Here is a 27,862-nt window from a genome sequence, read left to right on the forward strand (position 1 = left end):
TTAAATGTCAAAACCTAAATAGGTTTGAATAATGCACACAAGACAACCACTTCCCTGCTGACTGGAAACAAATTGCAAATGAATATGATTTCTAACAGAAACATATTGAGTGAACTTAGTATTTAAATGTTCATGGTTAGTTGTGGTAGTTGGTTTGGGACAGGGAGGCTTTCTGTTTGGTGTCTCCATGTTTGCTGTGTGAGTTTCCTCCGGGTTCCCCGGGTCCCTCCCACGGTCTAAAAAAAAAGGGGTTAGCTCATGCAGGAGCTTCATTGGAGACCCTGATGTTTAAATAAGGTGAATGGCTTTATGGTCCCCATATTGTAGGTCTCTATATGACATGAATGAGAGACTGAGTGGATTAATGGTTCTATATGTGGCCTTGATATTGATGGGCGACCAGTCCAGGGTGAACCCCGGACCTTGCCCAATCACTCTGTGATAGGCCCCAGTCCTCCGAGACTGAGTGCAGGAGGACCTATATAGATGATGAATGAATGAACGAGTGAATGAATCAACTGAGTTGAATTATCTACGCTTACTGAGTTACAGTGGGGCCTCAATTTGTTTTTCAAATCACTTAAACTCCTCATCTCTCGCCATCCATCTCCTCCCGTTCGTCTGCATGGAAATCACAGTCCTCATCTTATTGTTTTGTGATTTTAATCATTGTTTGTTTTTTTTAATTCCAGGACACAAGGAGCAGCCTTCAAACGCTGCGGCTCAAAATATTGATTCGACTCGTTGGCTGTTTGACGAAGCGTGTCACGGCTAATGTACGGCAACAATCTAAAAGAAATCTATTCTCGCCGCCGCCTGGCCCGCTCTTCGTCTCTGGGTGTCTCATTTCATTCCCCCGTCTGTCTCTCTGTTGACGTGTCTCTGTCAGGGGGGACGGCGGTGGTGGTGGCGGCGGGCACAGAGGGAGACTGAGCAGGTCATTTGCTGGATGCTATCTGACAGCCCGCAGAAGGTCTGTCCATCTTAAAGTTCAGCGCGGCGGCCCCTGCCGACGACACCCCGCTCGGCGCCGCCGGATAATGTGACAGCACGTGACAGTGATGAGCTGAGACGCCGGCTGACTTTTGCAGCAGACGACTGATAACGGGGGGACAAAAACAAACACCGGGTTTTATCTACTCTGGCCGCAGCACATACAGAGACTCACTGAGGAGGATTTGGCCAGACGGGGGCGGGGCTTTGGCTTTGCCTTCAAAATATGGCCACAAAATCCCGAAATGATCAATTCTGTGACATTTAGTCCAGTGTAGAGATCTCTGGGGGAAGGGGGGTTATGATTTATTTGAAGGAAAAATAAAAACACATTTTGCTGCCGTGAGGCAAAAAAAACTGGAGTTGACTGATCAATACGGGCGCCGTTTACGTGGCCAAACGCTGCCGTTCCAGGCTGCGAAAGGAAGAAATTCTCTTCTTTAATAGAGTCGCACCTCAAGACAAAAGTCAACAGCAGGGATGTTTCATGACTGCAAAGCAGGTTCGGGGCATTTCCCTCTAAAATGGCAGGAGCGCTCAGGGATTTTTCATCCACGCATTCACTTATTCATTCAGTCTGTCTTCATTTGAACTCATTTTAACATTTTAATAAGAACTCCACCAAGCTAGGGAGTGAATTTCCGAATATCTCTATTCAAGGAAAAAGCAACAAAAACATATCTAAGGCATGCAAAAAATAAAAGAAAATAATGAAAAACAAAAATGTGATAAGTCCATTAAATGTGATGTGGAAAATAGGAATATGTTGAAACACATGAAACAAAGAAATGCGGAAAGATGTGAACATCAGAAAAGAACCAACCAGCAACCAAATGTGACCAATGAAAAAACTGATGATAAATTTCAACGTCACTCCAAGAACTGAGGAGAACAAGGGAAAAGGTATTTGCAGTTAATTTCAACACCACAGATGAAATCATGTAATAAACCAACAGCTGAATTGTCAGTGCTGTTAGATCTGGAAAAGCATGAATAACAATTCTATCAGATGTAAAACTAGGCTCTGTACATAGAAGAAATTGGCGATGTAAATGTGTGTTTCAACCCTTAATGAAGCAGCGGGAACCGATTTTCTCTAAAGTTTCTAACTTATCAAGTGATTAACTTTGCCGTGATCAACACTCACGTCATGAATTAAAAAAAAAAAAAAAACAAAGGTCTATCTTCCCCCGTGCTCCAATTCTAATTAACTGTAAAACTCTCCGTCGATGACGACGTGTCAATTCTAAACGACATAATTATCTCTGGGTTTTTTTAGCATCCACATTGTGAGCTTATTAACCGTCTTGCTGAGCGACACCACTAACCCCTTCATTTTCAGCCTTATTTCTGTCCATCACTCTTTATTTACCCTGCCTTTGGTCTGGATTCAGTCCGGGGGGAAATAATCTGGCTGGCGAGCTGTTTGGCGTTGCAGCGGCGTTTGATGCAGAGCAGGTATGATGGTGTAAAGGGTTTTTCAGTCTTTTCTTTTGAGGGAGGAAAAAAAAAAACAAAACCTTACCTCTAGGAAAAAAATTAAAATGAAGCACCGCTGGTGGAGAAATCACACAAATATCGTTTTTCATAGATTATTATTTTTATAATAATTTTAAAAGGCAGTCATTACACTGACGGCTATGACTAATATTGCAAAATAATCTTTCTGTCCTCAATAAATCTGCTTGAGAACAAAACAAGTGAGCAAACTTCCACAAATAGAGAAATAGAGGGTTGGTCTTCTCCCACGGCAGTTGGAGGGGGGGGGGGGGAGGGCTGATGACCTCACTAGCCAAGAATGAGTGTGTGCTCCTAACCTGGGTGTGTGGAGACAGATGGCCCATACCTGTCCAACAAACGCCCTTTGTTATGGCCGATTATATACAGACTAAGATATATTGCAAAAATAACCGAGAGCTGTGTCGTGTTTACACTCTGTGATATGCCGGAGTGCATCCGGTTTGTAATGGAAACAAGGTATTTAAATGTGTATTTATATATGTAAGAAGTACTTGAAAGGGGTTTGGGGGATGACACAGAGGCTTCTACCGGTGAGGTCTAAACACTTCGCTTGCGGTCGCCAGACTCGCTTACTATTAGCTAAAGTGGGATGAATGGCCTGTCAAATGTAATACTCCCCACTAGGTGTCTCCTAATTACCTCAGCTGCCCGAACCAGTCGGCTAGTTCATCATCAGCTGGTGTCATAGATCGTTGGGAGAAGGCTGGAGAAATTGGCAAGTAAAACCCGGACAGGGCGAGCAGTGGGACAGGGGGGTTCCAGGTGTTTGTCAACAAAAACACAGTTGGAAGCTGATGGGTAAAACAAATAGTTGCAAAAAAGCACATTCTAAAACGAGGCTTTGGAGGGGTTTCGAAAATAAAGTCGCCCTGTGTGATATTTCCAGCCGCGCAGTCCAAACACGGCAATGGCTGACAAACACAAATACAAATTTAATACTTCCTGAGAAATGTAATTCCTTCTGTTTGTCCTCTATCTTATAACTCTGCTGCCCAGGCGTGGGAATGAAGGGGTGAATGATTGCATGTCTCTATATGACGAAAATGAGAGAATGAATGGTTGTATGCCTCCATATTGTCACATTCTTAAAATAATTGTTTCGGACAAAAAACATTTTTTTGGTTTGCCAAAGTCAATTCCTTATTCAATATCTGGCTCAGTTTTTTGTGTTTTCTGAAAAACTTGAAAAAATTACTTAGGCAACTACATGGCATGTGAATGACAAAGTGAATGGCTGACACCAGGATACTATAATAGGCAGTATAGATAACAAATGTATTATGAATGGAAGAATGACTTCTCATTGCAGGACTTGATAGCGGTTGGGTGGGGTTGGATGGATCTCGCAGCAGATATATTACAATCACCATTTCTGTGTTGGTTTTGGAAAAGATTTAGTGGCTAAATTGCAAACACGTCCCCGGGCAGAAGCGGCTGAGGGGTTAACTTGCAATTATTAGCTGGTGAACAGTAATCTACAGTAAAACAGCCAGACGTTTAATTATCTTTCAGTGTTGTCTCTCACCGAACCAGTTAACGGCGCAGCATGAAATTAAAAGCCAAGACTCACTCACCACATAAGTGTCGCCTGCCGAGCGGTGAGAAAGATGCCATTCCATCACGCCCTCCCCAACGCGTATTCCCATAACGCAGTTTCACACTAACAAGGGGCTAATTAATACAATGACCTCACAATTCACGTGAAGGATGTTGTGTTTGGACACGCCTGCGCACAGATGCTTCAAACAACAACAAAATAAAAAAACACATATCTAAACCCATATCTTACATGATTTGCTGCAGGACAGGGTCCCTCTATCCAGGTTGGCGGTTCAATGGCTGCCTCTTTCTGTCTGGATAGCGAAATGTCCTTGGGCAAATCACTGAGCCCCACTAGTTGTTCCCGATGGCCGGGTTAGCGCCTTCGGTGTGTGAATGGGTGAAGTGCAAAGTGCATTGACACCAGAGGTGTTATATACTGTAAAATTACTCCCTGTAGTCCGAAAACTTCAGGGGGCGCTGCTGAGCGTACAAGAGCTTCCATCGTTATTGTTCTCGGTGTTCATGATTGAGGTGCTTTTGGGATCTAGAAAATATACAAATAAAAACACACTGGTTCTTCACTAAGTACACCAAGGCTGCAATGACTAGTCGACAAGCAGTCAATGTCGGCAATTGGTTTAGTAACTAATTTAGCCTCAAAGTGAGGTGTCTCGCTTTCCCCGAATGTTCAACGCTTCAATATTTGGGACTGCTCGTACGTGACGTGGCCGAGTAATGTTTATTTCATTGCCGATTGCAACGCTTGAGGATTTAGGCGTTTGTTTGACAAACTTGTTGGTGTTTGCACAAAATGCCCTTTTGTCTAAGGGAAAGAAAAGCATTTTATTGCTGCGATAAATTTGAATAAGAGCCTGTTTTTATCTAGTTTATAATCTGACCAGTCAACTGTTGAAATACTGCTTAGTTACAGCCTTAGAGTACACGCTCCCTTCTTCAAGATTTCCTTTTCTCATCCTCCATTTCTTGTGAGCTCTATCGTTGGGGTTCAAGTGGCAGAAAAAACCTGGCGAAGAAGAGAGCTGACAACAGAACGCCTTCATAAAGACTGTGCAAGTGGAAAAGCATAATCAAACAAAGATAAATTTGATGAGAACTCACTGTTTCACGGACATTTTTCCATTTTTTCCAGTGCAGCTTATCTGGCACTGAGGGTGAATGCATTGAAACCCCCACGAAAAGATTAAATCATTCATCGCCAGGATAAAGACGCAAGTAACATCCCGATACCCGGTGCAAAGAGAAGCCGGGAGGGGGAACGGAGAGATTTTTAATGTCTGAAAAGGACAATTGTCTGCCTCTACTTTGAATGAGATGCACAATCTACCGCCCCTTAACCTGCACAGCTTTCATATCGCCATGCATTTCCCTCATTTACCGCACAGCTGTCTGAGAGAAGTTGCGAGAGTAACTTTTCCCGGGGCCAGTCTGATTGCTACAGATCAGCGCAACATCCCGCTCCAAGTATTCTTTTGATTTGTCTTTGTCTTGTATTTTTTCTCTTTCTACTTTTGACTCCTTTTTTTTTTGTTTGCTGCTGCAAAACGATCCATTTGTAGTGGCTGCGGGAAGGAGAATGCAACATGGAAGAGGGGGAAAGAGGAGGAGGAGGAACAAGAGATGACATTTCAGCCCCTTTGTGGAAGATTGGGAGGTGGGCAATTTCTTTGAAAATGGCAATTAAGATTGAAAATTGCACAGCCAGTGTGGAGAGGGGGAGATGGTGTTTCGCGGGTGGACGTGGTGTTTCTTACAACATATTCAAATAGCCCCCCCCCCCCTCCACATTGCTTTGTCATATTCATACACAACTTAATTTTCATGTATCCCAACTTCCTTCCATCCTTCCTGCCTTCCTTCCTTCCACAGGCTCTCAGTTTTTCTCCAGGTACAAATTTTCCTCTTCCCTCCTCCACCGTGCCCGCCCCCACGCCGCTGGGGTCCTATCAGGATGAAATATTGAACTGGGAATACTCCCTCAGGCCTCGCATACCGTTCACCCGCCTCACCCCCCCCATCCTGCTGAGATAGAAGATAAGGATTTAACACAATAAGCCGAGGTCCTGCCTTAACCTGCGAGTTCCAGGTCCGGCTTCGGCCCAGCGCCGTGCCCGCCGCCCTTATTACAGCTTTTGAGCCAGCGTGTTGGCTGTTTGTTGCAATGATGTTTTGACTCTGGATTTATTTTGAACTATTTGTCTGGATTCCCCCGAGACCTGGGGGTGTGTTCCCCTCCGCCACCGATTTCTATCAGCTTGGAGACAGATGAGCCCGGGAAAGCTCATCGCTCAGTGAGTCCGCGGCCGCAGCGGATTAGGAGCCCGCCGACGTGCGCATCAGAGCGGCTGATGTCAGATTTAACTCGGAGAAGGCATTCCTAAGCCTCACCGTACCTCACAAAAATATTACTCCAGAAACCCCGACTTCTGCCAAGACCCAGATCCCCAACTCCGAGCTCGAAAAAAATTATTCATCAGTGGCAATTTTTGTTCTGAAATATGTCTGAGTTTTTCTCCACGGGGGCGCCGTCTTAGACGAATGACTGATGGCAGCTGCGTCAAATATAGGTAGGGGGGAATAAATATAGAATATCAATAGGGGTATTATATAGCAGAAGGGAGGAAAAAGGAAAAACCCTTATTCACAATTATTACAGAGAACCTGGAGTGGAGTGGAAAATAATCCCCCGGCTTTGTGTTTCACGAGGCGATAAGTGAAGTCTGTACTCTGATTCACCGATACCTGATGTGCGCAACAAAAATGGCCGCCGCAAGAGAGGAAAATGTTCCGGGCACGTGAAAGGATTATTTTGTTGTTGTTGTTGGAGCCATGTCAGTCAAATGCTTCTGTTAGGACAAGTTAATGTGGATTTAACAGTATGCAGGCAACAGTGAGACAAGAGAGGGAGACGAGCCCCCTTCCTCGTTTGCAGACAAAAATTCCAACACACTCTTGGGGAAAGATAAGCACATGGGGAGCAATAATAGCTCATAAAAGATGACAACTCGCATTATCACATGACCCCTGTCGTTGACCCCGCTTGTCTCCGACCAGGCAAGCCTTCACTCCGCATGTGACGGGCCGAGGTGGATGTGCAGGAGGATTAAGATTAGCGATGGCATCTGTTTCCGCAAATGAGTCAACAAGTTGGGATCTGCACCCGGGTAGTGGGACAACGCGCTTGAGCCGAGACCAGGAGAACTCCTATTACTTTGGTTATTACTGTGAGAGAAGGCCGGATGCGGGCGGGGCGCCGGCGGAGGCCAGCGGAGCAGCCGGTCCGGAGCAGATGGCGGTGCAGGCGGGGCTGTTGACGATCGGCCCGACGGAGCTCGTACAAACCCGCCGAAGAAAAATCTACTTTTAAAGTCTATAGTGATTTCAGTTAATTAACAAGCTCCAGTCCAATAAACAAAACCGCAATCTGCTCACACACACAAACACACACACACACACACACACACACACACACATACACACACACACAGCACAGGTAATAACACCCTAATTGCTGTAGATTTTTCTTTTTTTTTTTTCGTATTTATTTAGCGTGTTTTTATTTCCCTTCTACAACCTGCCTCGTGAGTCCTGTAAATCTCATCGTGTTATGTTTACAAGCGGGCTTGAGAGCCACTGGATTTTCATTAACACACACACACACACACACACACACGCACGCACGCACGCACGCACATTTGGGATGTTGCGTTAAAGAGATAACATTGATGATCCCCTCGTGGCCGAGCGCTCGTGTCACCGGCTGATAAGGAGGCGGGAACTGACTGATAATTCCACTCAATCAAAGCCCGATGGAAAATCCAGTCACATCAATGAGTGTGTATGTGTGTGTGCGAGTGTGTGACGGCTAAGGACTCAAATACTCACAAGCTCACTTGTGGGTATCCGAGTCAAGTTTCATGAAGGACAGTCTGTAATTTATACTTGAATATCTTATTATATATATGAACATAAAGGCTGTCATACATATTTTGGGGGATTTCATTTTACTTTCCTTTGTTTTACTTTTACAAACACACACACACAAACAAATTAAGTCTCATTGAACCAAACACATTCGTGAGTACTGGATGAACTGCTTGTTGACACAATTACAAACCAGAAAATCCATTGGTACACTAATGACACACATTATTGTATTGTATGGCGCACACACACACACACACACACACACACACACACACACACACACACACACACACACACAAGATGGGTTGTGTGCATTATATGGCAAATGGTCTCCACTTGTATAACCTTTTCAAATCTTGCAGTCTCAAAGCCCTTTACATTTGACTCATCTTTTCACTCACACACACACACAAACACACACACACACACACACATACACACTGATGGTGGCAGAGCTGCCCTGCAAAGTGCTAAGCACCCCGAGTTTCGTGTCATCATCAGGATCCAAGAATGGAACTAGCAACCTCTGAGTGGAGGGATGTTTTGCTTGTATTTCCCCCCGGTGACCTGATTTCCAGAGACGTCCAGATGACCTGAAGTGAAATTCTCTCCCAAGTTCCATAAAAACGGACCCACTGTTTGTTAAAAATCCAGTAAAATGTTTTAGTCATAGAAATCCTAGTCGCTATTCTCCCGTAAGAAATCTCCAAGATGCAGACAGCTCATTCTGATTAATATCTGAATGTTTTCAGACACACCCGTATCGATAAGCTGTAACTAAGATGAGGAAATCAAGACTTTATTAGCACCGAACGTCTGTATCACTCTCCCCGTAATCCTCGCATTTTATTATTATTATTCTAATTCCGCCTGCATGCGTTCATTTGGGTATCAGAAAACAACCCCCCTGCGCTGTCTCTTCCCAAACCTGGGTTGTCGGCTTTTGATTAGCAGTTAAGTGAGGGGGGGCGGGATCAACAAGTCCTGCATTTGAACCCGTGGCTTTGACTGACAGTCGGAGTGGAAGTCAGCCGTGAAGAAGCTAGATTTCCAGTTGGAACGGCGTCAGACCCCCGCCGCCCCCCTCCAACGCAACCTGCGGGAAACTTCCCTGGAACGCACACATCTGGAACAATCCCCCAAGCGACAGCCAATCAACCCCCCCCCGCCATGATGTCACAACACCGGTGATGTTTCATTTATTGCGACAGCGCAAAATGCAAACACTCCATGGAATTGAGAAAAATATAAATTTAAAGCAACAAAAGAGGCAACAAGATCCGGACTCTTGGCCGACTCATCGTGTGCAGACAGAAACCGCCGGTTCTGGTGAGCGACTCGGACCGCATCTGTTTACTCCACGCGTCGGCCAACACTAACATGACCTTTAATGCTTTTTTTAATGGGGCGTCCATGGTAACGTTACCCGGCAAGATTAAATATACAAAAAACAGATGAGGACGCAAACATAACTATGATGGAGGGGGGAAACAATCGATATTCTTGGCGGTTTAATCGGACGCTCCGCATGGGGCTTTTTGGAGATGTGCATGGAAACGGAGTTATGTTCAAGTGCCGTCTTGGGAGGCCCAAGTACAAATAACCCGACAGGTGCTGATAAGTACCGGCTTGCGTCTTCCCGCAGGTTTCCACAGGATGGCTTGAGCCGGATTCATTTGGTTTCTTAAATCTGGAAACTAACATATAAATGGTGAGTGTATCCCCTTCCCTGGAGGTCGGAAGGTAAACCCAGCCCATTGCGTACCTCCATTCGTACCCTGGAGGAGAGCCATGTCAGAACCGCACCCCCCGCACACGAAATGGCATTCGATTTTTTTTCCTTTTGCTAAATCCCCTCGAAAAGGCTAATTTCTAATCCATCATTCTATCAAAGAGCCGCAAGGGGCGGGGGAGAGGGAGTGTCTTGCCCATGACAGGGTTCAATAAAAACCAAGATGAAACGATTTATCTTCTCATAATATTCTGCCGTGAATATCAAACAAGGCTGATTGTGTAGTAATGAGAGAGGAGCCCGAGGTGCATGGCCACCTATTGGATTTTTCCAAAATCAATGCCCCGGGATAGAAAAATGCATGAGCCACCTGCAAAGTCGAAAATCCTAATATACGCACTTGTAACTTTCCTTACTGGCCCCGCCGGGGCCTCAACTTTTCCAATTCCGCCATCGCCCCGACGCTGGATTTCCTGAGCTTCCTTTAATTAATGGAGAAAGTTTGCTGAGCAAGCATGCACTTCATCAATGCTTCTCTTTTCTCATTAATTTAGTTATAAATATTTATGCATATTATCTACCCCATTTGGTTAAATACTCTGCACTCACAGGCTGCATTTGTGCTCTCCTCAGACCGCAGCAGATTAACAGTTATTGCGCTTTTATCACTCGGATTTTCCCGGGGAAAAAAAAAGAGAGGGGGAGGTGGGAGGGGGTTCATCGCAGATTCTTTAAATCTGAGACAACCGGCACCTCCTCAGGGGAGCCGTGCAGCGTGAATGATTTAAGGCTGACCCGGGTTTGAGGTCTCTGCGAACGCATTAATACATTAATGCTCATTTAGGCACGCCGAGACGAGCGAAATACATTTGACAGCCCTTAAGTGAGGTGAGCAGTTTCTGCAGAAGGGCCCGGAGAAGGCTGATCCGCGAGCAGACGCGTCAGGATGATGATCCACTCCCAGGAGACTGGGACACAGAGAAATCCCCTGTCAGATCTCGTTGCCACGCGAGGAGACACCGAGAGAGTCTCCTGAGATCGAGGCCCTTTTTCAAAATTGGAAACAAACAATATTGGAACTTTTTGAAGTTTCGCAAACTTTTTCAGAAACTAAGCCTTTCTTCATGCATTGGGACGGAATCGGGATCAGGGACAATGGATGGACCATCGGTTCCTACCACCATTCGAGCCCCCAATCCAAGGCAGGGGTGATGTAGGTGATCGGTGGAACTGATAAGCCATGCCCATTACCAGATACTTCTCACGGACTGCAGAGTGCTATTTTCAAAAACTATTGCGGACACTGGTCAGATGTTTTCTCGCGACAAAATGGACACAACCAGCGAGGAATGGACCGATAAAGACGTCCGAGCTCTTCTGGCCTGGTACAAATAGGCCAAAATAAGCACTGAGTTAGCTAACTGTGAGGAATTTCACACGCTGAAGCAGCGCAGGAAAAAAATAAAAACACTTCAATCTATCTGATAATGCACAGTTATTATTTCCGCCATGCGGAACATGGGTTGCAGCTTTGCTTTCCTTGTTGTCCGAGTTTGTGAAGGTGCACAGCGGTACTTATCGTGATCCCTTACTGCCTGTGAGAGTGCAAAACTAAAAGGTTCAGTTGCTGAAACTGAGTTCTTAGAACTGTTCCTGCAGGGGAGGACGGCCTCTGCGCCGCCGCTGATCCCGCTTCGACCGTGAAACACAGCGAGGCTCGGGAATAAACCTCGGCGCTTCAGAGGGGGGGGATTACCGAGCAAGGGCGGGTGTCAGCTGTGAGAAGCTCAGAGGAATGGAAGTTATTAAATGATCAGGGGGAAAAAAAAAGAGAGAGAGAAAGGATGAAAACATGAGGCTGCTTGGAAGAAAAAGACTGACTTGCAGCTCCGGGAGGAAAAGGCCAAACAAGGAAAGCAAAACGATCTCCATGAAGCAGGAATCCAAATGGTTTCCACGGTCCTGACGGTTTCCACGTGACGCCTCACGCTGAGGAGGAGCGCTGCCTCGACTTTCCAGGGTTTGAGTTTACCCAAATCAAGAGGGTAAAATTCACGGACCAAAAAAAAACGGCAACTTCGTCCGTCTGACTGTCATCACATCCTAGAAAGCGCATTGTCTTTCCTGTCCCGTATTGATAACATCACCCTATTTCCATCCACACAATATCAACGGACTTCTTCTCTCCTTTCTTGTCCGAAGCCTCGTCTCCTCCAGGATACATCAATGCGACTCGGCTCTTTTCGGTCTCCCCAAACAAACCCGTCCACAAACTCCGGCTCCTCTAGAATTATACAGCTCGGATCAGAACTCGGACCCTATTAGTTTTTTCCATCAAATCCAGGATCACCTTCAGAATGTTGCTCCTCACCTAGAAATGCCACCTCAACCCGGCCCCTCTCCACCTGTCAGGCCGACTGCATAGTGTTCTTGTCGTTCCCGCTGCCCGCCTTAGTATTATGGGATGCAGGGCGTTCTGCTCCCCTGGCTCTGGAACTCAACTCCCCCCATACATCAGTCATGCTGACTCTCTCGCAAACTTTAAGTCATGGCAAAAACCCATCGCCTCAAAATTGCCTCCTCTCTACAATCTGGATCCAAATCTGCTCTAAATCTTTTATCTTTCTTTTTTAGCTTTTTGATTCTTCACTTTAATTTCAGTTTTCAAGGTGACCTTGGGTTAAAGCAAGCAAATAAAATGTATTATTGTTGTTGTGTGCTTATTATCAATTAGCACTATCATTATTATTATTACTATTACCATTATTGTTGTTGTTGTGATTGTTATAATTATGATAATATTATTGTTATTACTTATTACGTTATTAATACATATTGTAAAATGACCCGCTCCCCACCCAGTGGGCTGTAGACTATTTAACCATTATATATCAAAGGCTGCTAATCTTGCCCCAGTTAGGAAGTTATTACATATTTGCAAGTAATTACAGAGTTGAGGGCCAAAAGTAGGCCTACTATGTGTGTGTGTGTGTGTGTGTGTGTGTGTGTGTGTGTGTGTGTGTGTGTGTGTGAGAGAGAGAAAGAGAGAGAGAGATAGAGAGAGAGAAAATGCTTGTGTGTGTTGAGACGCTCACACCCCTAAATTAAACTTGCACCAGGTTTCAGTTTTAGTCGAACAACTACAAATAAATACACAGCCTTATTGATTAATAACTGCAAAGTACTGTAAATTGCTAGCTTTAACCTTATCACTGGGACGCACACACGCCACTTTCTTACCATCACAAGTCATGCGGGTCCGCATAAAAAAACAAAAGGTTATGCAGATGACGGTGCGATGACAGACATATGAGCGGCAATGTTTATTCTCACCACAAGGTTTTTCTTTATTTTGGAAACGTTTCAGGAGATGAGGGAGCATTTTCTCTCTCTTGAGGGGACGGCGTGGCAGGCAGCTTTCATCAGACAGCGGTGATACAACACACACACACACACACACACACCCGTACACATACACTAACACTCAGATGAGACAGGAGATACAATCCAGAGCCGAAATGCACGGAGCTAAAAGGAACCAGACGAGCACCTACAGCGGGACCTTTAGAAAACCAAGTTGGCGTGAGGGCGACTAACAGCCCCAACACTTCCGACACCGAAGCGGCCATTTTCTTTTAAACGCCACATTAAGGTGAGACGCTCACCCCCTTCCCTCCCGCTCTACTGCACTCCGCCCTCAGCTCCAGATGGGCAGTTAAGGCTGACATACTTTCACTATCACCTCACAGAACCAGGCACATGGCAGCGCCGTGCACTAAGTAGAACCAGATTCTTCCTCCTCGCGTCCAGGCCTCTGATGTGCCGAGGTGTTTCTGCACAACCACGTGTCGATCACCACGCCGCCGTCTGGACTTAATAGCGTTTTAGCGAGATTTAAAGATGGAATGGCCTGTAGGTGGAACCAGCAGGACTCCGTGGAACCCACCCACCCTGCTCGCTGCCTGGGAAGCTGGCACGGAGCGGCACGTCATGAGAAAAAAAAAAAAGAAAAAAAAATCAACTCGAGCCCCCCCCCCTCACTATTATCTCTGCATTCCACCCAAGAGTGAGAGAGCGAGCCGGGGCTGGCGGCTGCCCAGGCAGGGTGAAATACTGTGGGAGAACACATCGAAACAAGCCTGAGTGAAAGGCCAGCTCGATTTAGGGGGTAAAACACTGCCATGCCCTCACACATCTGCAGCATTGGTCCCTATTGTTGTTTGCTCATACCCCCCCCCCCCCCCCCCCACACACACACACACACACAACCGCAACAAGAAGACATTTTAAAGACTCCATTAGATGATTATGGGATATGTGTAAAACCCATGGGAGTCTCTTTGTTCTTTCAAATATTATCCGCAGATGCTCTCGAACGCACCGTTGTCATTTGCGAGTCAACAGAAGATGGATGAGGGGGCTGCCGGTGATGGATTCTTTTTCTTTTTTTTTTAAGCCGTGATAAATTGAGGGATGGGATTAGGATATCAGTGAAGAATGCTTTCTTCCCGGCAATCGTCTCTCCCCACGTGCAGCATATGAGTCATACAGACATAAGAACGTATGTATGGGGGCAGATTAGGTTAGATCGGCCAAGAATATCTTTCGCCCCAGAGCATTTCTACTGAGGTTGGTGATACTAACTCCACTCTTCCCTGAAAGCCATCTTTTCTGAGTTTTTTTCTCCATCCAGCATAGGCACAACGTACATTTCAAACATCCACTGAATATTTGGTTGTATTAGTGTTCTAAATGTGATTCTGTCAGATTCACAACAGGCAACTTCTTCAGGTGGGCGGCGCGGTTGAGCAGGGGTTTGCTCTTCTGCTTCACAGCGAGAAGGTTCTGAGGTTCCATTCCAACATGGAAGCGGAGTTTGCGTGTTTTCTCCGGGTTCGTCCCACAGTCCGAAAACACGGAGGAGGTTCATCAGAGGCCCAAATTTGCACATGAGAGAATGAACTTAGGATCACCAATAATGAAAGTGAATAGAACTTTCTTATTCCCCAAGGAAATGCTTTTGTCAGAAGACTCCAAAATTACAGCACAGTCACAGGTGAACATGATGCTGATATTGCTGTCTCAGGTTTCCTTCCTGGGGAAAAAGGAAGAGTTTATTTTGTTTGATGGCCACAGGTAAGAAAGGGCTCCTGCTGTGTTGCATGGTGCTCCTCGGCGGTCTACGACTGAAAGTGCTTTGCTTGGACTCCAGTACAGCATGCAAGGGGTGAGAGGTGCTGTCTGTGAAGCCGAGCAGCTTCTTCAGAATCCTCCTCTCAGAGACCTCCACGAACAACTCCAGTTCTCCTGCCAGGATGGAACCGGCCTTTCGGATGAGCTTATCGAGTCTGTTAGTGCCTTCAGCCTACTTCATACTACAGCGCAAAAGATGATGCTGGTGACCACCGTGTGAGAGAACATCTGCTGCATTGTTATGCAGATGTTGAAAGATAAGAATCTACTGGGGAAAAAAACAGGCAGCTCTGACCTTTCTTGCACACTGCATTGGTGGTACCTCTCTAATTGTGGCCCCACCTCTTGCCCAATGACAGCTGGGACAGGCTCCTGCACCCCTGTGACCCTGAATGCAGGACAAGCGTATAAATAATGAATGAATGAATTTCTGCTGGTTTCCAAAGGCGACCAATTTCAATTTTAAGCCCTACTGGTGGTCCTCTGCAGCTTGGAAACGGTTAACCGGAGGTTCCATCAACATTTTCTTGCAGACCTGTTGGGACGTTAATATGCAACATATGGCTGCAAAATGGCCTCAAACCCGATCCGAGTCGTCTGCGTCTGTTTGCCCTTCAGCTCTTCAGTTGTAAACTTATTTCTACATGTGAGTGAGAGAAGACACGAGCAGGTACATCTTTTCTTTTTAAGCGATGACGCAAATTCACTGAAGGGCACCAGAGATGTTATCATTATCACAACATTTAAATATCACTCCTTCAAGGATGCACACGTCCCAGGAAGAAAAATCTCTACTGTGACAGGAACTGTCCATCATTCTCACAAACACACGAGGCTGGAGCAGCATCCAGCTGTTTTGTCTGAAAGCCTCTTTATGGAATTAAAACACTACAGTCATTTCAGTGATGCTGTCCTGCCGTCACTGTAATGAGCATTCATTGGTTCATTATCTATACCGCTTATCTTGCACTCAGGGTCACAGGTGGGTTTGCTGGAGCACAGTTGTCATTGGGTGAGAGGCGGGGTTCACCCTGCGAGAGACGGTCGGCTGTCAATCACAGGGCCAGATATCGTCACTCTCTCAAAATAATCGCCTGTCATTTTGTCAAGTTTTTCAGAAAACACACAAAACTGAGCCGTGCGTTGACTATGGAGTTGATTTTGGTAAAAAAAAAAAAATTATTCTGCTCAAAAAATTATTTTTAAGAACGTGACATGCAAAATTTTACTCTCATTCACATGTTTGGGCATTGCGGGGTCTCTAATTAACCTCTTGCATGTTTTGGACTGTGGGAGGAAACCAAGAAACCCGGAGGAAACCCACACAGACGCGCTGAGAACATTGCGACTCCACACAAAGAGGCCTCACTGTCGGAATCCAACCAGGGACCTTCACGCTGTGAGGCGCGAACCACTCCTGCCCTCACGGTAATAATCATCATCTTGGAATTCTGAAAAGTGCTTGACAACAACTTATCGTGAACCTGCACCTTGTATCCCCAACCACCCTGCTACAGTCAAATCAAGTATATTAGGATTCTCTTACAATCCCAAAAAATCCATTTCCTGTTACGCTTCTGGCGACCTGATGGATGCACTTCCATTATTCTGTCTCTCCACCCCCTTTAAAAACCTTATCCCCTGTATTCACCGGCTGCAGCTGGAGACCATGGCGAAGTTCTGGGGCCGTAAAAACAGCTCGTAAGACAGAGAGGCACGAGCAATTCTTTCAATCTTCTGCGTCGCCCGCGGAGCTTTGCGGCTCCGGGACGAAACATCTGACGACAAGCACGAAAATAGACCCGTCTGAGTGTGAGCACGACACGACGAGTGGATTCCGAAGTCGCTGTCGCTCGGGTTATGGTGCGGCACGTGTCACCTGCAGGCGGAGCTGGTCGGGAGCCCTTTCTGATCAGTAGGGCTGGGATCAGATGACTGATTCTCGCTAATGAGAGCAAGACGGTGATCTTTCATCATTAGCGGCCCATTAAATCCCCCTGTACTCTTTCCTTCTCTTTGACCTTAAGTGGACCATCTGTGGGACGAAACCCGATCTCATACATGCGCTCGTTGTTTTGGCCGCTCGCTCAGTGTGCGAAGCCTTTTTGAGATGTTCCTATGGAAAAGGGAGTGTGCTAAATGCGTTCAGAGATGATTAAAGCTGGACTTAAGCGAGGTTTTGTCATGGTTCTCTGACCCTCAAAAACTGTTATTTTGTCTGTAAAGAGAGGGACATTTCACAGAGCTGTTTATCTGTCTAGATAGTCTTGGTGAGCTGCCAGAATTGGCAGATCTCCATCATGGATATGTCTGCCCTCTCTGGAATTCAGCAGAATTTAATGCTTTGGCACTGCTCACATTGCCAATAATAATAAAAAATAATAATAACAATAAATCGGAAACAATTCAGCAGCACTTTGAGGGGTCCGCAGCTTCCCTTTCTTCAGCAGAAGGATAAGAAGAGGTGGCCGTCCCAGAAGTGCCGTCTGAAGGTTGCCGTTGAAATTTTCTGGCAAAACAAAAGTAAGTTTCTGGAGAAACCGCTTTCAATTGTTTATTTGGATTTCTCTTGAGCAAAATTATCGGTTGACGTTTCTGGCTTTGGGTAGTGCCAGATAAATGCCGATCCTTACTCCAATCTTCCTGCGGAGGGGCTTCTCCAATGTTCAGCCTAGCTTCTGGGTCATTTCAAGGCGACTCCCTGCCTGCAGTTTTCGATGGAGCACAAGATTTATCAGGAGAATGGCTGCTTTTAAATTTCACATTATATGCCTGGTCTCCGAGTATGTGTGTGTGTGTGTGTGTGTGTGTGTGTGTGTGTGTGTGTGTGTGTGTGACCTTTCGGACATGTGGAGGAACACGGGACATTAATCATGGGCAGATCCTGAGCGATCGCGTTGGCGCGTCTGGAGATTTGGATAATGATGCTCAAATGAGCATGGTGTCTCCCCTGATGGGGAGCTGCACTTATCACCTGGGGTTTGGTAATCACCGCAGGTATATAATCAACTCAAAAACATATCTATCACTCCGGTGGAGCAAAGCTGGCGACAGCGATTTGTCCCTTGGTGAGAGGGAACATGGCAGTTGCTGCCGCCAGAACAGATTGTCAAATGGTGAACTAATGTACACTCGCGTTACATACGCAAACAAGTCCTTGCCAACATACTTCCCATGTGCTTGTTTACGTCGCCATGGTTGTTATGCCGTACAACCACGAGGGGGCAGAGCAGAGTTCCCTCCCGTTTCAGACAATAATAAACATGGCGACACCAAAGGAGTTGGTGATAATGGATATTCTAAAAATTCTTCTCCCTGGTTATATCGCCATTGTCTTCTTCCCTGTACCTTTAGCTGGTTGCTAATGAACATACCGCACAACACTGCCCCCCCCCAGTGGTACTGCTCCAGTTGCCAGGTTTGGCTACTCCTCCACAATCTCCCCAAGAATGTACAGTTATTGTACATGTATTTACTCTTGAACATAAATGAGCCTTAAATGTGATGACATGCGACTGATGGTCGTCCGGAGACGATATGTCAGATGTGCCTTTGCAGCCTGGAAAACTGCACACGACACACCGGGTTCACCCCGCGAGGTGAAACACGGTGCGTTCCGAAAAACATCATTCATCTCCGGCCTGCTTGTTTTCAACAGAGCTGTGTGAAAGAATGTCTGGTTGCGGAGCACCAGCGGACCTGAGCACAGCTGTCCACGCTTACCACATCGTGCGTGCCTGCATCAGGTCATTAGGAATACAAGCAGCGTGAAATACAGCACGGATCACAGATTACGAGGTTATTCTTTTCAAGCTGCAAAGAGGAATATCAGGAATAACGCTTGAAAATATTTGGTGTGTGTTTGTGTGTGCGTGAGTGTGTGCATGTTACTCATGATTTTGCTTGTCGCTGGCTTCGAGTGCTTCAAATTTTCCCTGCTGTACAATCCTATGTTAACATCTGTCAAAAGGTCATGGGTGGTGCATTCTTACTGGCTCACACTGCGATAATTCTAATCTATCAATCTTAACAGAAAATTCATATTTTAAGAATATTAATTTATTCATTCATTCATTATTTATATTACTTACAGTGGAGTCTGTCCGAGCTGTCATTGGCAAGAGGTGGGGGCCACATAGACATAACTCCATTAATTTAAGTCATATAGAGAATTCAAGCATTCACTCTCTCATCCAAATGTCAATAGAGAAATACATTAATTCACTCTCTCATTCACATATTAAATAGTGAAATATATTCATTCACTCTGATTCACTTCTCATACAAACATACAAGTATTCACTCACTCATTCACAACTGTGCCACTTTGCAGGCCGATCCAAACATATTTGTTGTTTTTTTTTATTTCCTTAGCAAAACACAAGACAGACCTAGTTGGAAATGCCTTGACAGCTTGATAGACGTAGCAACAGTAACCAAGGGGAGAGGGACTTAGCGAAACGAATTACAGCTGCCAACACACAGCAGGCCGGCTGTCGGCCTGGAGGGTCGGAGGCTGACAAGACTAAAATCTAACCCTCCATTTGAAGCGCTTTCTGCCTTAAGAACATCCTCCCACTCATTCCGCTCCCTGTTTTCTCAAAAAGCACATTTCCATTGCGGCTAATATTGACTTGGCGGGGGTGGGCGCGTGCGCGCACAGCGAAATGGACTACGGAGGTGCACGGCGTGTGCAGACGGAGGCCCCCGGTGTCACCGCTGCTGCAGGAATACCAAGCAATTTCCCAGTGTGTGGATTCTGTACGTGCAATCAATATATCACATTCCTGATTACTCTGCAGGGGGAAATGGAGTTCGTATTGTTTCTCCCAGACAAATGTCGTCTCGAAGAGAGATAGATCTTACTTTCAGCACCGAGGAGGGGCGAACCCAACCCGACGAGTGAAAAAAGCAGCCTTTGCTTTTCTATTTCATTCATTTATTATGTCGGGAGCCTGGAGCAGCGGTCATTGGGCGAGAGGTTGAGTTCACCCTGAACCGGTCCATCACAGGACCACATATTGTCACACGTTGTCTGGACAACCATTGAACCTTCTGCATATCTAGGACAGTGGAAGGAAATCGGAGAACCCGGAGGAACCCCACGTAGGAGAGCATGGACGGGCCTACAACTGGAATCCAACCACAGACCTGCTTGCCGTGAGACATCAGCGCTGACCACCGAGCCTCTGTGCTGCCACTTTTCCACCTCATTAGCTTCAAAACCTCTCTGTTCCTCCTGAACTCGCCATCCTCCTCCTGAGTTTCACCTTCAGGTTTCGCGCCGTTTCTTTTGCTCCAATTTCAATGACATCTCTGTTACGGGATCATTTCAGAGCTGCAGAAGTCCTTCACCGCTCACTTGCCGTTTGCTCGTTTACAGTGACAGGAACTCCTCAGGACATCTGTGTGTGTCTCCCCCAACTGTGTCAAGGTTGGAACACCGGACACGTAGGTTTCCACTGGATACGGAGTCTTTCAATCCTCCTTCACTTAAAAGTTTCAATCTCTGCTTTAATACCCAGGAAATGTTGGCGTTCCTTCAGCCGCCAGTGACGGGAGAGTCAGTGTATTGCGACTTCCTCGCATGCTCCCGACTTTACTGTGGTTGTCCTTAAACACCTTGTTTGTCTTTATTTTTGCACTGGAGTGAAAAAAGGACAATCTCGATGTGTGTGTGAAACGCCTCTGATGGGTCTGAAAACAACCATTGGTTGAATTTCCCTTCTTTTTCTATTCAAATTGAATCTAGATACGTTCACACTCCTGAAAGATTGGCTGTTTCCTGACCCAGTAAAAAGTAGGGTTGCCCGGCAACCAAAGACTGGAAATCTACTGCTAACTTATACAGGGCGGTCTTCGACCTGTGCTCTCGACTCCATGGCAGTCAGGCCATAAATAACTTGAGGGATAAAATAATTTGAAGCAGTGAAACGTCAATTTAAAATAATGGTGCGTAAATTTACGCTATCTTGCGCCATTTGTTTGAGACAGGTTGGACTTCTTGGGTTCCAGCATGCACCCTTTGGATACCAAGTGCTTTGTTTACGCCAACTCTTATTTTTTGTTCATTTTTGTAAATTTTCTTTACTACAATCATGTTCTGCCTTCCATTTTGCCACGGCCTAGTTTCTTGATTATATGTTTGACTTGTTTTGGGTTAGGTGAGCCCCCATAGGCTACAGTAGTTCTGCCTTATGTCGGCCCTGGGAGCAGATCTCCGAACCATCTCAAGGACCCGCTTTTGTTTCAATATTACGACAAATTCAGTCAACACAAAAGCACCTGTCAGGAAAGACGCGTGCCGAGTCCTTGCAGCTGCCAACAAAAAAAGAAACGCTCATTTCTTGTCCGTGCAAAAATATCATGTTCATCCAATATTATCATAAAGCAGTCTTGTATTACCATAAAGCGGTCATGCTCAGATAATGGCCAAGTACAACCAGGTTTTCCTTTTCTTTAAAGGGGAACAGTAAAAACGTAGAGGAGAGCAGACCTCCGACGGGATCCACGTGAAAAAATATGTTTCCCGGCGAGTTTACGAGGTCCGGAGGGTTTTTTAACTCCTCAACTGACACTGACATGAGAGCGTTCATGGAGGCAGATGATTGGCTCCGGCCACCCCTGAAGGGAGCAGGGAAGAAGAAAGGTGCCTTTTAACCAGTTTAGAAAGAAAAAAAAAAAACACTGATTCAGCTTTAAGCCTCCAGACGGTGTGACTAACGTTGTAACGGGATCCGTGTCTGTGCTGCGGCAGACAGACGGCCGAATTCCACGACGCAGAGCCCTCGTCATGTGACCGACGTGTGTCAGATGACAATATTGTCTTGCTTGACTCCCGGGCTGGAGATGGTAGTTTCCGGACAACAGTGAGTTCAGGGTCCGCGTCTTTGTTGATCACTTTGTGGAAACGAACAGAGTGGGTTTGAAATCGTTGCCCCTGCGGGTCTGTAACAACCCGCTGCCGTCCTCTCAGTGCACATTTGGCATATTCTACCATCATCTGCATCGTTTTTCATCCTCCCTCCACCTCCCCCGCCCGTCACCCCTGGACAAGTCTGTCTGGGAGTATCTCACTTCCTCAGATCAAGGCGAAGCTTTTAAGAGCTTAAGTTGGTCCCGAGTTCTGCACGCGGTTCCTCTTCGCTCCTTGCAGAAGAGATTAAATACCAAGGGGGGTGAAGGGGTGCGGGGGTCAATGAAGACATTTGTCTTGTTCAAACACAGATAACTTCGGCGCGAGTGGAAAAAAACAGAGGGTTTGCAGTGACATGGAAAAGCACCCACGGGCGAGGAGGGCAGTGAAACTGGCAGAGTGAGAGGACGGGAACTGCGGCTGCCCAGCCAGAAGCCCAGTTCTGTGCGCACAGCAAGTCACAGCCACAGTTCCAGGGGAAGAAAACTCACCCGCTGAAATAAAGTCAACATGGAAACACTGCTGCTGCTGCTGCCGCTTTTCCAAGTGGCCTCTGAGCTGCCAGTGTGTTCATCTTTGCCTCCAAGCATGGGAACAGCAGCTCAATTGCGCGAAAAGTGTGTATTAAAGCAGATTTTTTTATTTGGGGGGGACACTTCCCAAAGATGTAGCTGGTAATTTTGCGCAGATATGATTTCAGGTAATTTCTCACAGATTTTATCTTTTTTTTTTTATTCCGTCTGAAAAAACTCTTGCGGATTTGTTTTGGGATATTTGGTTTCTTTTTGCAGGTCTTTTGAGGGTAATTTCTTTTTACAGATTTGATTACAGGAAATTTCTCACAGATTTCATCCCTTTTTTTTCATTTTGCATTTCCTTTTTTATATCAGAAAATTTCTTGCAGATTTGTTTCGGGATATTTTCTTTTTTCACAGAACTTTGAGGGTAATTTTTTTTCAGCTATAATTACAGGGAATGACACACGGATTATTTTTTTCACATTTTTATTTCTTGTTTTGTTTTCTGTCAGAGAATGACTTGCAGATTAAATTTTAGGTGTTTCTGGACCTTTTGGGGGTGAGAATTTTTTAATTGTTGTAGTGCAGGCACTTGAGGATGTTTTATGATTACAATATTCCAATCTCCTATATCTCTGATAGGACCCCCTCTCCCCAATGGTATTTCTCTGACGGGCGGCAAACAAACTGACAGGTTGAGGTTGTCAAGTTCTCTCTGGAGTCAGAGTGAGAAGCACCAGGAGCATTCCTTCTGACGTCCAGCTCCCCGTCTCAGCCTTTCTGCGTCTTTGCGTGTTGTCACATGGACATACGCACCTTATTTCCCCTTTGTATCGCCGAGTCTGGAAAATAAGCCTTTCAGGGGTGAGTCAGAGTTGAACTCCTTTAGTTACAAGTTGGAGACCTTGAATCTTTATCTCTGTTTGTGCATCTTTACTGTCGTCAAGTTATTTACCTTAAAGCTCTCCATCAGATGAACTTTGAACTGAAGCACTCAGGATTCGCTCCTCCAAATGCCGACTTCCAGGAACTTTTCTTATTTCACTTTTTTATACAACCCGTTTACTGATAAAGATTATCTCGTTGAATTCCAAGTACTGTGACGGGAATTCAAGGTAATTTTACTTCACAGCAAGAAGGCCCCTGGTTCGGTTCAGAGTCTAACCTTTTGTGCGAGTTCTCTCTGGGTTCCCCGTCTGCCTTCTGCAGCCTTAAAAACCCAATTGTCCAGATGTCTCTTTATGTGACCCTGTGATTGACAGGTGACCCATCTGGTCGAAACCTGCCCCTTTGCCAATGACGGCAGGATTAGTGTTGCAAGCGATGAATGAACACTTTTGAATGACTTAAATTGCATATAACGTTTCTTAACTTTCATCCAAAAATATTTTAAAAAAAAAATTATAATAATTTGGACATACAAACATATATATACATTTATATAAATTATTATTAAATAGATTTAAAACATATTTGTTCAATTATATTATCAGGACGACCTATTTTCAGTGTAACTTTCTGTGACTGGGAGAATCGGCCAACTCTTTTACAGGGGTTTGCCTTGAATTTACTGTCCATACTGATCAACAGGAAGAAGGTGGATGTCTTCCGTCCTGTCTGTCCTGAGCCAAGAAGTCCTTTTCTGTCCTTCTGGATTTCTCTCCTTCTCCTACTGAGATTTCTATTCATTTAAAAAAGTTTCCTTAAAGATAGCGACCCACTTCAGGAGCAGCACATTCGGCAAGTGATTAGCAAATCAAAAGTTCAGGGCGGAGGCAAGAAAGGAGGAAGAGGGTCTTATCTAGTATCACCTCCCCCCCCAAAAAATTTGAAGATTACCCAGTGCATTACTCTTTATCTGCACAGATTGGAAAGGGCAAGGAGAGGGGACCCGGTATTCCTGAATTTTCTGCAGAGGCTGATTATTGCAGTTCCTCCAATGACCAAGCCCCAGTTCCTGACATCCAGCTGTGCACCATATTCCAGCCTCTCTTTCCGGTAGATTTAATAAATTGAGCTATCCCCGTGATTCAAAGATGACACAAACACACACGCGCACGCGCACACACCCCAAGATCCTTGTCCTGGTTTTTCACCGATTTCCGGGAGTCATCATATTTTTTTCTGATGACCTCGCTGATTCAAACCACACGAGGGCCACATATTTCCTCATAATCACTTTCTGGCTTCAAAAAGGAAAAATCAATAGATCTATAAGTGTGTCCAGGCGCAGTAAGTGCACGTCTGGTAAAGAGGTTTTTCATGTGTGTGTGTGTGTGGCCGTGTGCCTCTGCTGCATTTAAAAGAGCTGCTTAGAGTGATCATCAATACCAAAGATCATGTCAGATGTTCGAGTGAAGGAGTTGCTCCTCAAAACCTTCAAGAAAGAGAAGAAGAAGAAGAAGAATATTGGGAGGAAAAAAGAAAACCACATACGTCCTTGGATGAACTGCTTGTTCACATAATTACAAACCAGAATATCCACTGGTACAATAATGACACATATTATCGTATGACATGCCCACACACACACACAAGCCCAGTTGGAAGCCTCATTTGCAAAAAAATAAGTCACTGTACACACACACACACACGCACACACACTCACACACAGCCCCATTTGGAAGCCTCATTTTCAAATGCATCAGTCAGTACGCACACAGGCACACACAGCTATTCCAAAGCAGCATTTTCAAACAAACATTCAGTATCACTGAGTACAGCTCAATATGTTCGAAAGGTATAGTAGAAACCCCCCAGTACACACAGCCACACAGCCACACACACACACACACACACACACACACGTTTGGAGGCATTTTCAAACACTGTATCACTGACTGCAGCTTGGTATATTCAAATATGATCTGCTATAGTAGCAACCTCTCCTCCAGTACACACACACATACGCGCGCACACACCCTGCTGAGAAAATCCTACGTGCCGTCGAATCCAGAGGTCCTCCAAAGGAAGCGCTGGCTCTTTTTCCGCCCCACATACTCTCATCAGACAATCATGTTCTGGATGTTTTGGTCTATTTCTCATAAAAAGAATAAATGTAATGGAAACCAAAGCAACCGGTCTGCGAGAAAAAACGCCTGCAGACAAATCTTTTCGCGATTAGACAAATTTAACTGAGCAATGTGCTCGTGTTCCCTATAATTCATTCAGAAAATTGAACCGTTCCCTCCAGGAAACTTCCCCGTAAATTGTCGTCCAAAAAAACTTTGTACTCGATTATTTTTATGGCTCCGCGATGCGCCGGCAGTTGAACCTGTTGCTCTGCTCCAGATGGTTGCCCTGTCAACCGTGAAGACGTGGCATCTGATAACTCACAACACGCAATAATAACTCCAGATATTCAGCGTGGGCCTCGTGGGGCGCCAACGAGAGCAGTTCGCGAGAACTCCGGCAGCGAAATTAAATCCGCTCACGTTTTGGGTTAGCGTGAGGAAACAACCCACTACGTCATCTCATGAGTTTGATCTATAAATTTCCGAATGAAGAGTTTGCAGAGGCGAAGAGTCTGATTCCTTCGCCGCCGTGCCTTCGGCTACCGGTAAGCGCGGATAATCTGCACGGATTAACGTGCACACTTCCTCCGTCGGGTCCATTGAAAGATTGAGGGATTCATCCTGAGCGAGGAGTCATTTAACGTATTTCAGCCGGCTCCTCCCGCATGAAAGCAGCGAGCGCCATCATCACCACCATCATCGTCATCATCATCACCATCAGCGCCGACTCAATGGGACCTCTCACGCATTTTCACTGTGATCGGAGGAAATGAGCTAATGAGGGTGAGGAAGGTCGGCGCTGTGAGCTGCTCATCCTATTTCTGAGACGTGAAGCTACTTCAGTGCCTTTTATTTTACATAACGCGAGGGGGGGAGGCTTGCAGAGGGGAAAGAACCGATGGAGGTCCGTGGAAAGCTTGTGACTGAAAATGTTTTTGGGTTTGAACTCGATGTGCAAATGTCAAACACTTTATGATTTGAAAAACCCTACTTTCTGCGTCTGACACGCAAATATGTGAAGAGACGGATGGTTGTGAAGAAGACACAGGAAGGAAAATGAAAACAGCCGCCTCGGAAGCTGCGAAATCTCTGCCGGGCACCGAGACTGAGCCGAAGACGTGTGACTCACCGCGCTGAATCCCGGGAAGAGGCTGACGGCAGAGCCGGCTTCCAACGGAAACGGCAGGAACTGCTTCATGCCCAGCGAGGTGGGGACGGCAGGGAGGGTGGGGCGCACCAGGGCGGGCATCAGGCCATTCTGACATGTGTTACCTGCAGGGGAGGAGGCGGACAAGACGGTCTCATATTTAGTGCCTTATTTAGTGAGTTTTTTTCATTTACTTTACGTTCAGTTTGGAAATCCAGAAAAGCTGTCCAATCTCATCTGCACAACTGTTACCATGGTTACCACTGCTAAGAAGACCCGGTGTTCACCGACCACACGATAGGTCAAACCAAACGACTGTTCAGACTGTAAGAAACATAAAGGTCTGTGTCCACCATTACTGTGGTCCAGGTCGCTATCATTGTTTTGACATCCCCGCTAATTACCGTCATCTCCTCACACTACTTCCTGTGTCACTTCTCTTTGTTATCATTGGCAGCCTGCAACATGCTTTTGCAGTCTGATTCATTCTCCATGGACACGCGCGCACACACGCGTACACACTTGCACTAGCCGAACTTTCCCGCCTCAATTTTAGAGGATTTCATGGGCATCCTGAGGGGCAGGCAGCGCAGCATTGCACATTGGGAAATAAAATCAGTGAGCTCACCACATTTTCAGGAGATTCTTTGATTGCAGTTGAGTTTATCTGCATGATTTCATTTCGCCAACTACGCGGTCGACAATAAGTCAATATCAAGCGTCGTAAATATCATTAGTGTTAGATATCCCAAATATGTGACTGTGTTCGCTCTGAGTCGGAAAATATGAAAGGCTCTCGAACCCAAGATTTCCAGAGGATCAGGATCCAAATCTGCCATGAAGCCGAAATCGCATTATTTTCTCTTTAAAAGGAATTTGCCGTTCACACATTGAATCATCTTGATTTGATATTTAACACACCGGCGAAGCTGCCGGGCTCTTGGACTTCAAATGGCAGCTATGACTAATTTTCCTATTGACTTTATTCACACCAAACGTGCAGCCTCAGAGGACGGGTCCCAAAAATATTATTTGAATTAATTTAATTCATTAGCTCTAAGAAGAAATGGAGTTCAACACACAAACCAAAAAATTTATGAGTCATACCGGTGAAAAAGTGCAACACTGACAATGTTGTATTCATTCATTCCTTCATTATCTATACAGCTGATCCTACATTATGGGTCTTGGAAGGGCGGCGAAGCACTTCCCAGCTGTCACTGGTCAAAAGGCGGATCTCCAATGAACCCTCTATATGGTTTTGGCCTTTTGGGAGGAACCTGGAGGAAACCCGCAAAGACACGGGGGAACATGGAGACCCCACACAGAACGCTGCCCTGT

The 27,862-nt window shown here is 45.7% G+C and overlaps 1 protein-coding gene across 2 annotated transcripts in view; it reads right to left on the minus strand.

The window, feature by feature from the left end:
- Positions 1-27,862, minus strand: part of znf385d (zinc finger protein 385D) — a 92,853-nt gene that overhangs the window by 55,180 nt on the left and 9,811 nt on the right. Inside the window, exon 2 of one of the 2 annotated variants that reach the window (XM_086153779.1) lies at positions 26,504-26,646. The exons of the other annotated variant lie outside the window; for it this stretch is intronic. Within the exon in view, the coding sequence (XP_086009905.1) occupies positions 26,504-26,646 (143 nt within the window). The remainder of the gene's footprint in view (positions 1-26,503; positions 26,647-27,862) is intronic. 2 annotated transcript variants of the gene reach the window in all.

The sequence above is a fragment of the Fistularia commersonii genome, chromosome 10 (genome assembly GCF_037954325.1).
Source record: "Fistularia commersonii isolate RoL2024-O1a breed Wild chromosome 10, RoL_Fcom_v1.0, whole genome shotgun sequence".
NCBI lineage: Eukaryota > Metazoa > Chordata > Actinopteri > Syngnathiformes > Fistulariidae > Fistularia > Fistularia commersonii.